At 49.4% G+C, this 18251-nt stretch overlaps 1 protein-coding gene across 1 annotated transcript in view; it reads left to right on the forward strand.

The window, feature by feature from the left end:
• Nucleotides 1–16696, forward strand: part of SIAH3 (siah E3 ubiquitin protein ligase family member 3) — a 68346-nt gene extending 51650 nt beyond the window's left edge. The window contains exon 2 of the mRNA XM_049646967.1: nt 15859–16696. Within this exon, the coding sequence (XP_049502924.1) occupies nt 15859–16527 (669 nt within the window). The 3' untranslated portion in view covers nt 16528–16696. The remainder of the gene's footprint in view (nt 1–15858) is intronic.
• Nucleotides 16697–18251: the final 1555 nt, after the last annotated feature.

Raw genomic sequence — 18251 nt, forward strand, 5'->3', positions numbered from 1 at the left:
CACTGACACGCAGGCTGGTTAGAAATGCAGCACGTCAGCCCCGGCCCAGACCTGCTGAATCAGAGTCTGCGCTTGCACAGGACGCCCAGGGGGGTCGTGTGCACACTGCAGTGTTTCAGGCGCGCCCGTCTAGCCCGCTGTGAAAGGAGCTTTGCAGTTTGTGAAACTACGAGAGATGCTCTGGGATTTATACACGTGCAGGGCACAAAAGCAGGTGCTTTGGATCGCTCAGAGCTCCACAAATGCCTTCCCTTCTACAACATTCCCCTAGAGCATGGGGAAAAGCAGACTGATGATAGGAGGCAAGCCCAGCCCCTGGGGTGATCCTAGATGTAACCCAAGCTGCAGGCGTTGTGCAGGTTGCAAGAATCCTAGGCCGCAGGTGGATTCTCAGTCTCCTTCCCCTTGGGCCAGCTGGAGAGTCTGGGACAACAGTAGAAAGTGAGCACCCTCCACTGGGGACTATGGGAGAAATACGAACACAACAGGCCCAACGTTGAAAGGCAGCCATGGAGAAATCTGGAAAGAAATGCTCTTACGGGAACAATGTCAGTTGCCTTGAAGTACATTGGGCTAATTATCTTAGTGGACACTAATAAACGTGTTCCTTAGAGACACACGGTGACTGTAATAACTTAAAAGATGAATATTGGATGAATGAGTTATTAGGGACTGGCCAGACTGCTAACCTCCCAAGCCCAGAGGGCAACCGTTCTCCCTTCTGCCTTCCCATGTCTTCCCCCGAAGCCTAAGATTTTTATTAAATATGTACCCAGCTACTGAGAAAGCTTTAGAGTCAATAAAACACCTGCCCCCTCGCTTACGGGGATTTACTCAGAGCTGTCAGCCGCTTCTCAACGGGGCGGGGCGGTGGTGCTGGTCCTCAACTGGGGTGAGGAGAACCACACTGCAGAGAGGGAGGGAGCCTGTATTCAGCCCACAGTTAGCCTCCGCTAACCCACTGACATGCTGTGGTACAAGTTTCAGTCCTCAGCCCCTTAATCTAGGCTCAGAGAGGGGGCTTCTGCCCTAGAACCAAAGGGCTGGGCTTGCACCACTCCAGGCATGACTGTGAATACCTTCAACTGCTTTTCCTCCAGGTTCGAGGCCCTGCGTCGCCCTAGGAATGGCAGCCGCAAGCCCACCTGCTGAGTCCAGGGCCCATCCCTGCTGTGACTCCCATCCCCAACTTCCAATCCCCTAGCTATTAGCGTCACGGGCAACCAGACCAATCCATGGGTCAAATGAGCACCTGGAGACATGTAAGAAAAGGTTTCTAGAGCTCTCCCTTAAACTTTGTACAACATGCCCATTTAACAGTGACCTAGAGACAATGGCCACATGCACCACTCCCTTCTTTCCTTTGTTCGTTTGTCCACGTAGAGTGTACAGCGAAGTGCACAGACCTTTAGCAATATCTCGGTGGATTTATACGTGCATGTGTGTGTGTGCATCCATCGAACCACCACCTAGATCGAGAGTTAAAATGTGCACAGCCCAAGAGAGTGTCCCGCACGTCTGTTCCCAGTCAATAGGCCCCCACACAAAGCTAACCACTGTTCAAGCCTCTGTCACCATAGTTTTGCACGCTTTTGAACTTCATACAAATAGAATTATTACGTGTGTCCTCTCCTGTGTCTAGTTTTTCTTTATCCAACTTATTTTTGAAGTTTATTCCTATTGTTGTGTGCTGCGGAAATCATTGTCTTGCTATAGCTGTGCAGCATTCCATTGTGTGAATGTACCATAATGTAGCCATTTAAAGGGCATCTAGGTGGTTTTTATTTTATTTTTAATTTTCATTTAATTGGTTTTTTAAACTTACATCCAAGTTAGCATAGAGTGCAACAATGATTTCAGGAGTAGATTCCTTAATGCCCCTTACCCATTCAGCCCATCCCCCCTCTCCTCCAGTAACCCTCAGTTTGTTCTCCATATTTATGAGTCTCTTCTGTTTTGTCCCCCTCCCTGTGTTTATATTATTTTTGCTTCCCTTCCCTTATGTTCATCTGTTTTGTCTCTGAAAGTCCTCATATGAGTGAAGTCATATGATTTTTGTCTTTCTCTGACTAACTTCACTTAGCATAATACACTCCAGTTCCATCCACGTAGTTGCAAATGGCAAGATTTCACTCTTTTTGATTGCCAAGTAATACTCCATTGTGTGTGTGTGTGTGTGTGTGTGTATATATATATATATATATATATATATATATATATATATATACCACATCTTCTTTATCCATTCATCCATCGATGGACATTTGGGCTCTTTCCATTCTTTGGCTGTTGTTGATAGTGCTGCTATAAACATAGGGGTGCATGTGTCCCTTCGAAACAGCACACCTGTAACCCATGGATAAATGCCTAGTAGTGCAATTGCTGGGTCACAGGGTAGTTCTATTTTTAGTTTTTTGAGGAACCTCCATACTGTTTTCCAGAGTGGCTGCACCAGCTTGCATCCCCACCAGCAGTGCAAAAGAGATCCTCTTTCTCGGCATCCTCGCCAACATCTGTTGTTGCCTGAGTTGTTAATGTTAGTCATTCTGACAGGTGTAAGGTGGTATCTCATTGTGGTTTTGATTTGTATTCCCTGATGATGAGTGATGTTGAGCATTTTTTTCATGTGTCGGTTGGCCATCTGGATGTCTACTTTGGAGAAGTGTCTATTCATGTCTTTTGCCCATTTCTTCACTGGATTATCTGTTTTTTGGGTGTTGAGTTTGAGAAGTTCTTTATAGATTTTGGATACTAACCCTTTATCTGATATGTCGTTTGCAAATAAATATCTTCTCCCATTCTGTTGGTTGCCTTTTAGTTTTGCTGATGGTTTCCTTCGCTGTGCAGAAGCTTTTTATTTTGATGAGGTCCCAGTAGTTCATTTTTACTTTTGTTTCCCTTGCCTCCGGAGATGTGCTGAGTAGGAAGTTGCTGTGGGCAAGATCAAAGAGGTTTTTGCCTGCTTTCTTCTCGAGGATTTTGATGGCTTCCTGTCTTACATTGAGATCTTTCAACGATTTTGAGTTTACTTTTGTGTATGGTGTAAGAAAGTGGTTCAGGTTCATTGTTCTGCATGTCGCTGTCCAGTTTTCCCAGCACCACTTGCTGAAGAGACTGTCTTAAGGCATTCACATTTTTGCACCAGTTCTTTGAAACTCAATTCCCACAGGGTTATGCAGAGAGGGCCAGATGAGGTCTGCACACACAGTATGTTGCATTATTACAAAAGCTTAGGGAACCCAAATCTCTTAAAATGTACAGCAAGCACACCTGCCCTCAATCCCTAAAGCAGATATGGTATCTGTGTCCCAAGGCTACAAGTAAACTGGCCCTTTGCTCCAAAGAATCACTAACTCTATATTTCAAGGCTGTTCACTATAAAAACATCCTTGAAAACATAGTCTGGAATAAAGGACATTCAGTGCTATGCTTGCAAGATATGCAAAAAATGGAAGAGATCAATGAAGAATTGTTTCCCCACACGTATATGCCCAGGGGTGGGACTGCTGAGTCAAAGGAGCTGGCATAGATTTAGCTCCAATGGATACTGAAAAAAAAAAAAAATTCCCCAAGTGATTGTATCATTTTACACGCCCATGAGCAGGTGTATGAGAGTTTCAATTGCTCCGCACCCTTGCCAACACTTGGTACTGTTGGTCTGTTTCATTTGAGCCATTGTGGTGTGGCCATACCTTTGTCCCTTTCAGGGACTCTTCCACATATCAGGCCTGCTTAGGTGTTATAATGATGGTACAAACCATCATGAATATCACTGCCATGGGCAGCGTGGATCGGAGGCTCTGGGGAAACAGAAAGACACACAGGGCAAACTTCCCTCAGGAAACATGCTTTAAAGATATAGAAAGTATGAGATCGCTCCTAGGCAGGGAGCTGGTCTCAAGGGAAGGCACAACCTACCCAGTGCCATTCAGGCCGTGCCAGCACGGTGACGGGCCTCAAAAAGAGACCCTCAGTGGAGCAAAGAGGGATGAGCAGGTGGGAAAGGTGGGAGGACCAAGGGCCAGACCTGCTTGTAGGATTAAACTTTGTAGCAGCATTGCATTGACCAAAATGCTAGCGGGTGACGACGATGATGAAGGTGACAGTAATCATTTACTGAGGGCCACCGATGCTCCAAGCACTAAGCTGGGCTCTTTACATACATTAAACCTCTCTCTACGTTGCAACCAGCATCCATTGGCCAGTGATGAGATGGAAATAGTAAAAGGCTTTTGCTAGTGAAAACACCGGTCTCGGGTGAGAATTTTCAGGGAGCTTTACAGGAGATTTGGAAGGGCTTTGGTGTTTTTATGATTTCATCTAACTCAGCTATGGGCCTAGGAATTACGCAGGGTGAATTTCCTTAGCTCACATCTCCATCCACTAGCCAGATAAAGATAATAGTAGTGAACACAATGATAACTTAGGTAAGGATATCTCCTTACTTGGGGCCAGATACTATACAATGTACTTTGCATCTCATTCAGTCCTCACTTCAACCCTATGGCATCATAATCCCCACCTTATAAAGAAACTGAAGGACAGGGAGGTTAATTAACGAGTCCACAGTCTCACGGGTTTTAGTAGCAAAGCCAGGATTCATTTCCAAGTTTGTCAGACTTCAAATATGTTTTCTTTCCACTCTGTAGCACCAACTTGCCATCTACTCTTGATCAAATGACACAGTTCCTATTTTAAGGACAAGCTTATAGGGAGGCCTAATCTGCTAAAGATCATTATTTGGGAATTTAGCCTGCTGTCAAAAGATGGCCTTTTGTGTGAAACGACCTGGTCCTCAGCTCTAGATCTGTGCATTTCTGGTATTAGCGTATGGATTGTGAGTTGACGATCATCCCGGAAGGACTAGGGGCCATATCCATGCCTGTGTGTAGACAGTGTTCCCTGACAGTGAAGCAGTTCCCTGTCTTAATCATCCAGGAAAGAGGCGAGTTCTCAGGGAGGAAACCAGAATTCCTAGTTCTGGGGGTCCTAGGCATGCAGAGAACCTCTGCTTCTCTCACAGCCTGGACATGATGGGCCTAGAAGCCTTTGAGGAGGACAGTGTGCAGGCGTGAATTCATCAGTGGTGGGAAATCTGGAGGCTGGGAGCCAGGATGGACGGGCCAGGAAGTCCTGGAGGACAGGCCTAACATTATGCACAGTAAGCTAGGCCTGACCCTAAGCATGAGCCCACTTTGAAAGTTAGAGTGAGCTCAGGAATGCTTCTGGTACATCTTACTCTGAATCTGCAAATCAGTAGTTCAGAGATACTACAGATGCAGGGATCAAGGACACACACGAACGAATGCCTCTCTCCATTGCCTTCCTAGTTCCCTGCAGACACGAGAAGTTCCATGGTTTCAGCAGTCACAGGTTGGGAGAAACCCAGCAAGTCACAGCTGCCCAAAACTCTGACGGGGAGACCGGGGCAGGGTGTCAGGAATGACGACAGTCACATCGACATTCCAGTGACAGGGACACTTCACTCGGGTCCTCTAAGATGGAAGAGCTTAAGACCAAGAGGAAATTATTCATTCATTTGAAGAAAAAAAAAATTGCTGTTCTCTTTTAGGTACCAGATAATGTTCTAGAGATACAGTAGTTAACCAAGATAGCCAAGTTCCTAGTCCCAAGAAACTTATATTACAGTAGAGAAGACAGTACAGTGCGCACGCGTAGATATATGACCTATACTATATGTACATTACAGTTCCATAGTGTTGATAAATGCCATGGAGCAAAATAAATTAGAGTAAGAGGATGGAGAGAGGTTTTTTGTAAGTGAAGGGGAGGGAAGGCAGCCTCAGATTGAAGGTACTTGCAGAGCAGCGCTGCAGATGAAGTGGGAGAGAGACCCAGCATGGGTATCTGATAGTGTTCTAAGCAAAGAGATCATGCAAAGGCCCTGTGACAGGTGGAGACAGCACGGTTAACGCACAAAAAGTGGTAAATTGTTTAGAGCAAAGGGAGCAAGGAGGATATGGGTGGGAAAAAGGCGAGGCCAGGGAGTTAGCTGGGAACCAGAGTGTGTCAGCTCTTGGTGGCCATGATAGGGATCTTTGGCTTTATTCGGAATGGGATGGAAACCCATTAAAATACTTGGTGAGACAAATTACTGTCCAAATGAGGCAAGAACGGACACAGGGAGACTCATGTATTAGTTTCCCAGGGCTACCATACAATTATCACCGGCTTGATGGCTCAAAATAACAGAAAATTTCTCACACCATTCTGGAGACCAAAATTCTGAAGGAAGGTGTTTTGGTCTTTTGGGTGAAATGACCTGGTCACTTCCCCTCTGAAGGGCCACATCCTCTCTGAAGGCTCTAAGAGAAAATCCTTCACTGCTTCTTCTGGTTCTCGTGGCTCCAGGCATTCCTTGGCTTGCGGCCACATCATTCCAACTTCTTCCCTGATCTTTACATGGTCTTCTCCTCTGCGGCTTTCTCTTCCGCCTACGTCTCCTCTTCCATCGCTTCTAAGAAAGCTTGCCGTTAGATTGAGGGCCTATCTGGATAATCCAGGATGATTTCATCTCAAGATCTTGAACTTATTTACATCAGCAAAGCCCCCTTTTGCTCAGATAAAGTCACATTCACAGGTTCCAGAAGTTAGGAGGTTGACCTATTTTGGGGGTCCACCTTTCAGCCCCACGACAACTAGTCAGGAGGCTCTGGTAAAGCCCAGAGAGGTGATGAGGGAGATTTGCCCTAGGGGAGTAGCAGCCAGACGGTGAAAAGTGGTCAGATTATGCTAGTATAACAGGTCAATGGGGAGGGGTCGTTCATTCGTCTTCTCCAAAAATGTTTCTGGGGAACCTACCACGTTCCTATGCTACTGTCACTGGGGATACAGTGGGGTTAACACAGATATAATGCTTGCCCACCTGGAGCTTACCTCATGGTCTATCAGGAAACCTGGACCTTGAATAAGCGTGTTGTGTGTTACAAAGGAAATATACCAGCAACAGACCAACCTATTGAGAGTTTGGAACGCGCCGAGGAGGAATACAACTTAGCCAGGACAAAGGGTGCTCCAGGCGAAAAGGATGAGGAAGGTACGGAGCTCTGGCAGAGCAGGCTGAATCTGTGGGGTCCCTGGAGACCAGGGGAGCAGCCTGGCCACCAGAAGGTCCCAGAACACCGCGGACACACCTCTGCCCCTCACAACTTGTGACGTCGGCCTGTGGGCACGTAGCCATTTTCAGCAAGAGGCCCCCGTCCCAGGTTCCGGCACCGGCTCCTACCGTACCCATAACCCTGAGCGGCACTGATGCCTGCAGCCTGAGCTTGTGCAGACTGGGCGAAGTGGTTCTCCCAGCAGGCTGGGCACACACCCCTTGCGTCACTCCCTCCTTCCTTCTAAGGAGATGCTCACGTTCACGGGGCTTCGATTCATTTATTTTTAACCTTTATTTTTTTTATTATTATTTTTTTAATGTTTATTTATTTTTGAGACAGAGACAGAGCATGAACAGGGGAGGGGCAGAGAGAGAGGGAGACACAGAATCGGAAGCAGGCTCCAGGCTCTGAGCTGTCAGCACAGAGCGCGACGTGGGGCTCGAACCCACAAACCGCGAGATCATGACCTGAGCGGAAGTCGGCCGCTTAACCACTGAGCCACCCAGGCGCCCCTATTTTTAACCTTTAAACGGCTCACCCAGGCACCGGGTTTCGCTTGCCAAATGCAGATATAAAAATGTCACTACACGAAAAGTTGCTTTTAAGAGAAAGCCCTTTCATCTGCAAGATTCAAAATACTCATTAGCAGGCTCAAAATCTCGCAGATGAAAGGCAGAGCCAGAGAGTAAATGAAGACGGACAGGCACTCCTCTGACTACGTGGTGGGACTGCAGGCCCACCCCTGACGTTTGCAGGGCTCAAGGCCAAAGTGCAGATGGAGGTCCACACGCTTCCAAGTTCAGATACTTATGAGTACAAATCAAGGTAAGAGACTCTTAAAATATGTTCTATCCTCCCCCTTTAGGAATTCCCCCTTCGGAGTGATCTGCATGGCCACGACCCCCAGCCAGTGGCCTGTGTCGCTTTCTTCGTCATGAGGCTTAGTCTGGCACTGTGACAGGCCCCAGGCAAAGGCAAATGAACCTCCACAGGCCATACATCCCAACTCTGTGCATATCCCCCGAAATAGTCATCCATGGGCCATATCTCATGTCTAACGGTCCACCTTCTGGATGTTGGGTCCCAGAAATAGCACAGCTACAGGACGTTGACTTAGAGCCACTGGGTAGGGAATACAGGATCTCCGTTATCTGGAGTGTGGTCTCCACAGGTCGGTTCAAGGGCTCCGGGCAGGCACAACCCATTAGTGCCTCACCTCAAGAGGAGGGGTATAGCCAGAAGAGTATATGGGTGCATTCAGCCTTTTGCTACGTCAGCGGTCTTGCCGAGGTATGGGAGGGGAAAATGGGTCTAGATCAGTCTAGCAAGTGGACAGATTTCCTGGGTTGATCGAGCAGCCTGTCCTTCTCAAACAACTTGTAAAGAGCAATCTGCTATTAATAAAAGGAATGTCTGAGGCTTAGAGTAATCTCTGTAAAAAAAGTAAAAGCAAATAAAGTACCCCTCTGACATGAAAAGTTTGTTCCTCAAGGCTTTTATTTTATAGACTATGACAGCAGCTGAGCACTGTCCTCAGTGTCCTCCTCCTGGCCAGAGCCCTGCGCCTACTCTGCGTCCCATCACCGCTGGGTTCTGGGTAAGGGGCTGCCAGGAGACCTTCCCGATAAGCCCACAGCCGTGGACTCACAAGGACACACACACACCCCTACGCACTCCTGAGAATGTAGCAGCCGAAAATAAAAGGCACAGGACAGGGCCTCCACCTGAAAACAAACAGCCTTTCCAAAGATACGGTCCAGAACAGGGTTCCATTTATACATCATTCACGCATTCGTTTACTCCAGCAACAAAAGCTGATGGAGAGTTTACCCGATGCCAGATACGTCCAAGTGCTGGATTTGCCCATCACTGGGCTAGGCACTGGGCAAACTAAATACGGCCCCTGTCCTCAATGGCGTCCACCCCAGCTGAGGAGAGAAGGCCGCGAGCTAGTAATTTCAGCGTGAGCTGGACAGGTCTTAACTGCCACTTGACTCCACAGGGCAGAGAGAGAGAGGCGGCATCCATCTTACAGAGGCTTATTGGTCTCAGACAGACAACACCAGTCGGGACTGTGGCTGAGCCACCTAAATGCTACAAAGGACAAGAGCCAACATGATCCTCGTACGTGAAGGTGTCACTAATAGCCCGATGGATGGCACAAATACGTATCAAGCATCTATCGCGTGTCAGGCACCATGTGAGCAGTGAGGACGTGTGAGCAACAAGTCCCCATCCTGAAGGCTCTCAAAAGGCAGGAAACTATGTATAAATCAACCAGCCTGGGCAGCCAAGAGCCAGGGCCTAGGAACTAAAGAAGGGCCCTGAGAGCTCAAGATCTGAGTCTTAGGTTTTGTTCTCAAAATGTCACCCACATATTCCTTCCCCACTCCTCACAGAGTGAGACTGTCCTGGATGTATACCTGACCAGGCGGGTCAAGAGGCTTTCGAAATCATAGGACTGGTGTGCATACAGACGCGTGTATGGACCCCTCTCACTGCTCTTTGCCCATGGACCTTGGTTCTTAAAAAGTTTGGTTCAGGGGCGCCTGGGTGGCTCAATCGGTTGAGCATCCGACTTCGGCTCAGGTCATGATCTCATGGTCCGTGGGTTCCAGCCCCGCGTCGGGCTCTGTGCTGATGGCTCATAGCCTGGAGCCTGTTTCAGATTCTGTGTCTCCCTCTCTCTCTGACCCTCCCCCGTTCATGCTCTGTCTCTCTCTGTCTCAAAAATAAATAAATGTTAAAAAAAAAAAATTAAAAAAAAAAAGTTTGGTTCAGCAAAATTTTCGTTTTCATTGTCCTCTTTTCCAATTAGTTAACGGCATACATATATCCCAAGGCCCAAGCCTTCTGTGTGTCTGCTAACCCATGTCTCCCTACTGAATTTACATAATTTTGATCATCGGTAAAAGAAACTGTGTGTGCAGTGATGTAACGGAGGCAAGAATCAGGTATTCTTAGAGATGGGCCTTGACTCGGTGGCCAGATACAGCAATGTTTAGGGAATAAGCTTCCAGGCCCACCCCTACAGTGAAGGATCTCTCTGCAATACTTAAACCGATCTTCATGGCTTGAAAACCATGAATTTCATACAGGCAAGTCCATTTCTAGCCTTTGTTATTCTGACTAACCAACCACCAATTTCACCAACGAAAGCCTCTGCAAAATGTTAATTAGCAGCATCTGGTGGGGATCAGAAATATGGAGACTGAGGCAATGGCAGTTGTCATCTCTGGAGTGTGGCCTTCCTGCTAAAGTGTCGGACGATCACCTCAAAGAGTGACTTCCTGATTAGGGAACTGATAGCCTCTACAGTCTAGTTAAAAAGGTACACGTTTATACCACATCCCTCCCACTAAAATATTTCAAAGAAAATCATGGACATTACCATGTTGTCCACAGGAAGATCTCATCCATCTGTGTCCCAAGTATAACTAAGTCTGGGGGAAATGGAGCATGGGACACATTCTCTAATGAAGATGTTCTATCCCAGGTGACAAGAGTCCCACTGTTGTTTTCTGCTCTCAGCTTATTTTTTGACTGCTTGGAAGGCATTCCAGAGTCCTCCTGGGTTTTGTGGGCACGTCTACGGTCACGGTAGGTTTTGACGAAAAGAGGGGAAGGGCCAAGGTGTCCGGGGAAAATAGAACAGGCAACGCTCAGCTTTCAGCCTTGACTGTCCCTCCTGGAAAGAGTGAGAATTTTTAGGCACTGCAGAGTGGTACCTAGGGGTAGCTAACAATTATTCCCTCTTCTTAGCAGCCCTGATTACAAACTTGGTGCAGGCCTTGATGTTATCCCCAAACTCTGATACCTACCCTGAAATTTTACCCCCTCTCCCACCTGCTTTTCGGCCCTGGGTGTGAAATGCACTGATAAGCATGTTGCTCTCCCCTCCTCCACACCCCCCCCCCCCACCTTAAGTCGCTCTCACAAAAGAGACTTTGCGTGAGCAAAGTCTAAGCAAATGTCTGTCATTTGAAATTGGGTACAAACCCTCCCCCAGCTGAAATACAGTAGCAAGCAGGGCTTGCTGGCCACAGAGAGCAGAAAGGGTCATGAGATTTTCCAGGGGCAGTTGTCCTCTTTGGAGGCCAGGATTTGGAGAGAGAGCCATTACCAACCATAGGAGTGTGGCTGATCAAATTAAGGAAGGCGTTTTTTAAATTCAATTACACCCTCAGTGGAAATGGTCTCACTAATGCTTGGGGAAAGAATTATACCCAGTCCATAAAGCCTAACACTTCTAAACCCAATTTTGCACATTATTCTAAAGGTTAATTCAAGATCTCTCTTCCAAATGGGAAGTTAAATACAGCCAATGGGAGGAAGGCATCTGCTGACTGACTGAGGAGTTTATCAGCCTGTAAGAGTTCATTAGTTTTAATTAGCGTAATCACTAATGTTGCATTAACAGTTTAGTGAAGGAAAGTAATTACTCACACATCCACTGTATTAGATGGGAAGATTAGAATTCATTTTCCAAAACGATTAGCATTTTGCCAATTAAAAGAATCCTTTCTCCCTGCCAGAAACCCTGTGACCTCACTCACCCGAAGATCGTTTAAACGAAACATATTTTGCATCAGAAAATGGAGCAGGAAGAAGGGGAAGAATTAAGGCTGGGTTTATTCCTAGAGCCTTCTTGGCGCACAGCGATTGCAGGGGCTCCCTGAGTTGATAGTGTCCTACTCTATTTGCATAGTCATTCACTTCAGTGGCTTCAGATTGTGCCCTGGGCTTTGTCACCCAGCAGCAATTAAAAAATGAAAAGGCTAGTGGAAGATGAGGCTGAAGGAAGCAAGGAAGCAAGGTGGAAGGGCCGTTGCTAAGGTCCTCTGGTTGGACAAGAGTGGGACTTACCACCGGCCCCATCCTGAGCGCGCAGGAGCGCTCTATCGCAGGAAGCTGTGTCTCTTGGGCCCCTTAATGACTTCCCCTGAGCACCGGTGTTATCTTGCTGCCTCTGGCTGCTCTCCGGCACCACGGCCACCTCTTCTCCATCTCTGCCAGGACCCCCAGAGACCCATTTCTGCGACGGGAATTTCAGGATGTTCTGCCATCATGGGTCTGTGTTGGGACAGGAGGCCCCAGGCCAAGTGCAATGTTGGGGTTTCCAGGCCCTTATGTTGGCCTGTGTTCAGTCCAGAGTGCTGCCCAAGTGCAAAGACCATCTGGCCAGGACAGACACAGGCAGGCATGGACTGAGGCAGAAGGCCACCGGAAGTAATCACCCAAATCCACATCTAAAGGGAAATGCCATCTTGATGTAATACTTAATAACAAGTATTGCAATACTTGTAATAATTTGATGTAGTTATTAAAGCTGTCTCACAAGCATTATTTCCTTCGATCCCCAAACAACCCTCTGAGATAAATATTTTGTTGATAGGGAAACTGACTTAATCAGGGCTACGGGACAAATAAACAGTGAAACAGAATAGAGTCTGCGGACATCCAGCCTGTGATCATCACAGACTCTGATCTCTGTCACCTTTGACTGATCTGGGCTCTGTTCCCAGCGGCACCCCTTATGAGCCACGTCACCTTGGGCAAGGGACTCAACATCTCTAGGTTTCTTCATCTGCAAGACAAATATAATATGTTTCTCTAGTGATTGTTGTAAAGACAAAGTGAGAGAGAGGAGCTTCTCAGAGGCTGGGAGAGGGGACCGCGTCTGGAGCTTTCCGTGAGAGGCCGAGACCGGTCCTCTTGAGCCCAGCAGACGAACCCCACTGCCAGGCCTGAGTCTGTTGGAAAGACCTGGGGGGATCCTGGCATGTGGCCGACAGTGTGCGAGCCCTGGGCTTTTGTATGTTCCCAAGGGATACGAGAAACTCCCCTTCTCCTACTGACTGAATGGTACATGCCACCAGCAGGCAGGTAGGAGCTAAGCCAGATTTAAGTTTTTCATTTGTTTTTTAAAGAGGAATTGATCGGGGCGCCTGGGTGGCTCGGTTGGTTAAGCGTCCGACTTTGGCTCAGGTCACGATCTCACGGTCCGTGAGTTCGAGCCCCGCATCGGGCTCTGTGCCGACAGCTCAGAGCCTGGAGCCTGTTTCGGATTCTGTGTCTCCCTCTCTCTCTGACCCTCCCCTGTTCATGCTCTATCTCTCTCTGTCTCAAAAATAAATAAACATTAAAAAAAATTAAAAAAATAAAGAGGAATTGATCTTTCCTGTGAAAAATTAAATGAAGTAATTATGCAAAAAAATACCAACTTTCCAAGTGCCTAATTCTTAGCAGAGGTTACCTACTAGTCAGTCCCCTTTCCTATATTTAACACGAAAGGGGAAGTCAGACCCATCACTAGCAGGATTCTGGAACACAGCCTCCCTCATGGGCCTGGCAGGGGTGCAGGATGGGTGACGGCACGCTGCCCCTCCCCTTCTGCCCAGGAACACCGCAGGAACCACGGAAAGGCCCCTGTGGCGCACGCCCCAGGTCGGCTGCCGTCCCCGGGCAGGGCACAGAAACTGGCAGCTGGAGCTAACAACCCCAGAGCAGAGCTGGTGCAATGCCCGCCTCTAAGTCACCCGGGCCACAGGGCGACCCGCACACCATGTGGGGGGTGTATACGCAGTGGAGGGGGGTGGGGCCCAGGATACCCTAAAGAAAGGGAAGCCAGCCAGGTCTCCACCATTAGCCATCCTCGAGCCCAGGGAGACGGGCACCCTGGCAGCCACAGTGGCACGAGTCAGAAGGCAGACCTTCACCCTCAAACTCTCCACATTGGGGACGAAAGGAACCGAGAGGAGGAGGCAAGGGTCCAAAGGCACCTGCAGTCCTGATAGGGCTTGGAGACCCGGGGCACAAGGGACACGGTGCCTGAGTTCCGCCCAGAGGCCGGCTGCCCCGGGATGGCCTCGTGCCCCGAGCGCCCCGCGAGGTGCCACTTCACTGCACGGCCCCGGTCCCGCAGGCTAATTCAAGGAACCCGAGCTGGAACTCCAGGAATGGAGGAGGAGCTGGAGGCAGGGAGAGCTTCAGGGAGGGAGAAGCGGGGGAGCAGGGCTGCCGTGTTCAGAGTCAGGGGGGTGTCAAAACGGCCAAGCTTTGTAACCTTGGGCATGCTACCACGGAAGCCGGTTTCTTCAACTGAAAAATAGGAACCGTAGTCCTCGGGTCACAGGGAGGACCCTTGCGAAAATCACAATTAATGAGGCGCACGCTGATGTCTGTGCCACCCACAGCCAGAAACACGGTTCATCCTGCTCACAGCTGATCCCCCTAAGCACCCTCACAGTCCGGCCAGAGAAGGTATTCAATCAGTGTTTACTGATACCTGATCAGAAAGAGCCATCATAGCTCCTGGGGTGGCGGGGGGGGGAGGGGGGGGGTGGGGGGGGGGGGGGGGGGGGGGGGGGGGGGGGGGGCGGGGGTAAGGGCGAAGTCCCGGGAGTCACAGATGAGGCTCCCTCCCTGGGAACTGTGGCCCAAGTTGCACATCATCAGCTCTGCATCCCTCCTGAGGACCCAGGGGAGGGCACCCAACACAGCACAACCCCTGGCAGCACTGGAAGGACAAACAGGCACTTACCGCAGCATTGTTCTAATAAGAATAGCAATGGGGGCGCCTGGGTGGCTCAGTCGGTTAGGCGGCCGGCTCTTGATTTCAGCTCTGGTCATGATCTCACAGTTCGTGAGTTCGAGCCCCACGTCGGGCTCTGTGCCGACAGTGCGGAGCCGCCTGGGATTGTCTCTCTCCCTCTCTCTCTCTCTCTCTCTCAAAATAAATAATTAAACGTAAAAAAATATAATAATATCAATGATAAGAAAGGGAGGGGAGGAATTCCATTGGCTTCTAATGCCTGCACAAAAATATTAGCGGTATTAAAAAAGCAAAAAAAAAAAAATTGCTTTTTGTCTTTATGACTAATGACCATCATAATGCACGTTGAAGGGGGAAATTGCCTATTTGTTTCAGTATTTTGTTAAGGAATCAGAAAGACATAAATATTGTCTTTTCTTGGACTGAAGTTTCAGAATATCAACCACCCAAGGCATCTACCTCATTTTTTTTTAGGGGTTTGTTTTTGTTTTTTTTTTTTTAACATGCTGTTAGCTTTGGAAAATATCTTCTTCGCAAAAGGAATTTTTTGCGGGAGCTTCCGTTTTTAATTGGCACAATTTAGATCCTATACCAAAATGACACGACGTGGAGAAGATTTAACAATGTCTCAGCACCTAGATCTGGCAAGACCTTCAGAACAATTTAATTGTGTCTCATGAAAGCATCTGTCAAATCGGATAATCACAAGTGTTGGCGAGGACGGGGAGACACTGGAATCCTCTTACCCGGCCGACGGGAATATAAAACGGTGCTGCCACTTTGGAGAACAGGCTGGCAGTTTCCCCTCGTTTCTGGTGGGGTGGTGGTTTTAATATTTATTTATTTTGAGAAAGAGAGAAAGAGAGAGAACGCATGGTGTGCTCAGGGGAGCAGCGAAGGCATGCAGAGAGGGAGACAGGGAATCCCCAGCAGGCGCTGCACGGCCAGCCCAACGTGGGGCTCGAACTCACGAACTGTGAGATGGTGACCGGAGCCAAAATCAAGAGTCGGATGTTCAACCGACCGAGCCACCCGGGTAGCCCCCGCCCCTTGGTGTTTTGTTTTTTTTTTTTTAAGAAACAAAGCTTTCGCCGTCTGCTTTCCACTCTTGGCAGAACCTGGGGAGTCTCAGCCAGGCTGAGGGACTGGCCTCAGCCACTAACACTCTCCTCTCTCCCGCAGTATGTGTCCAGCCGACGCGCCGTCACTCAGAGCGCACCAGAGCAAGGCGGCTTCCCCCCTCACCACCTCACCCACCACCACCGCCCCCACCGCCCCCACCACCACCTCCGCCACCACGCCCGCCCCCACCACCTCCGCCACCAGGAGGCGGGGCTGCACGCCACCCAGGTGACACCCTGCATGTGCCCCTTGTTCTCCTGCCAGTGGGAAGGCCACCTGGAGGTGGTGGTGCCCCACCTGCGGCAGATGCACAGGGTTGACATCCTTCAGGGAGCGGAGATAGTCTTCCTGGCCACGGACATGCACCTCCCCGCCCCAGCCGACTGGATCATCATGCACTCCTGCCTCGGCCACCACTTCCTGCTGGTGCTCAGGAAACAGGAGAGGCACGAAGGGCACCCCCAGTTCTTTGCCACCATGATGCTGATCGGGACCCCCACCCAGGCCGACTGCTTCACCTACCGCCTGGAGCTCAACAGAAACCACCGGCGTCTCAAGTGGGAGGCCACCCCCCGGTCCGTGCTCGAGTGCGTGGACTCGGTGATCACCGATGGGGACTGCCTCGTCCTCAACACCTCCCTGGCCCAGCTCTTCTCCGACAACGGCAGCCTCGCCATCGGCATCGCCATCACCGCCGCCGAGGTCTGCTCCGCAGAAGTCGAGGTGTGAAGCCAGAGGCCAACGGACATTCCCGCACGGCCCCCCCTCCGCCAAGACACTCTGCCTGTGGCCCTGGGATCCCCGGTTGCCGGGACTCCAGGCTCCTTTTTATTCTTCTCCCTCCTTCCCTCCCTTCTTTTTTTTTTGTCTCAGGTACTTTGTGGTACTTAGTCTTTGTCTGCCATGGGCATTTTAGTAGGTAAACATCCTGTGATTCAAGACCTTGGTGTGATGTTTGTCCTGATTTGTCGGTAGAGTTTTCTAGAGCATTTCTAATCCACTTTGATCAGGAGGGTTATTTCCTGCCACCCCCAGGTCCCTCCTCCGCTGCTCCCCCAATGAGCGAAAGCCACCGAGACCGCAAAGCGGACCGTTGGGGTTGAAAGGAGATTTGGTGTCCCAATCATTTCTTCCTTCTCTTTTCAGTCTATTTTGGACCAAGAAAACCCTGAACTGTGTGAGGACAGCGGGTTGGGGAAGGGGACCTGGCCAGCTCTGAGGTGTATTCCAGACCAACCAGACGCAACTCTGACAGCTTCCCAGGAACCTTAGGGTCAGGGCTAAGCTGCCTGGACACGAGGACGTGGCATCACCTCTGAACGCCAGGGAACCGGGCTGGAGGTACCACGACGCCATGAGCCCTCCGGTTTGATCCTGGGGCTCGAGGGGGTGCACTGATGCTCTGTTGGGCGGGCTGCTGTGGGCTTCCTGTCGGCCTGGGCCATGGTTTCTTGCTCTGGAATCAAAGCCCTCTTGGTTTTTGTGATTTCGTGAAAACCTCTTTGCCCTCTGTGGAGCGAGTAGGAAAGAAGAATGGGCAAGATGCAAGGGAAGGGAAGCAGCTGAGAAAACAAAAGATAAAATTAATCTCCCAGCTCGGGGAGGGCGTTCTCTCTGTAGAGAGTTTTATTATCAAATTGTAAAATCCATCGATCTTTTCACTAGGGTAGAACACTTTGGTATCGTGCAAAGGACCCACTTGACTCTTGATAGTCAGTAAGGCGGAACCATGACTTAGCATCAAACATAAGGAATTTGGAGGGTGTGCAGGGGACCTCTGACTTCCGGGGGTCAGAGGTCACTCGTACGCCTAGGGCAGGGGAAAAGGGGTCCTCTTTCCTTACTTTCAAAGTGCTCCAAGGGCCCCGTTCAGCACACAAACGTTGTCACTGGTCAACTATTATTCAGCGCCCTGTTGCAGCGTGAATGAAAAGGTGACAAAATCCATCTTGCTTGTTATTGCTTTCTCTTATTTGCTTTCTCTTATTGCTTGCTTGTAGACTGCTTTCTCTTATTTGGCTGTCGCAACAATTCAGCACCTTCTTGTGGAAGTCTCTCTCGTGTAGTTGAAGAAAGTACGCGTGTTTAATCGACTTTGTCTCTTCTGTCCAAAGGTGAATACCTTTCAGCCTTCCCAGTGGGCCTCTTCTCCCCACTGTTCGCTGTTTTGTTCTCTCCTTGGCTACTCTCCAGTTGCTGAAAAGCATGGCACCCAAACCCCACACAACGCTCATTAGAACTGAGCGGGCCTTCGGCCGCCCAGAGGTTGCTCTTTGCCCTGTTCCCTCGGCGTCTTGGCTGCATCCGAGCAGGCCTCCAAACGAGTCCTTAGTTTCAGACGGCTTGGCCTGGCATCAGCAAGTCTTTCCCTCACCAAAAGTGTTGGATCCTGAGACACAACACCCTTCTCCCCCCAAGTCGGTATTCCTCCAGTCACCTATTCTGCCAACCCA

This window comes from Panthera uncia, assembly GCF_023721935.1.
Source record: "Panthera uncia isolate 11264 chromosome A1 unlocalized genomic scaffold, Puncia_PCG_1.0 HiC_scaffold_16, whole genome shotgun sequence".
Lineage (NCBI taxonomy): Eukaryota > Metazoa > Chordata > Mammalia > Carnivora > Felidae > Panthera > Panthera uncia.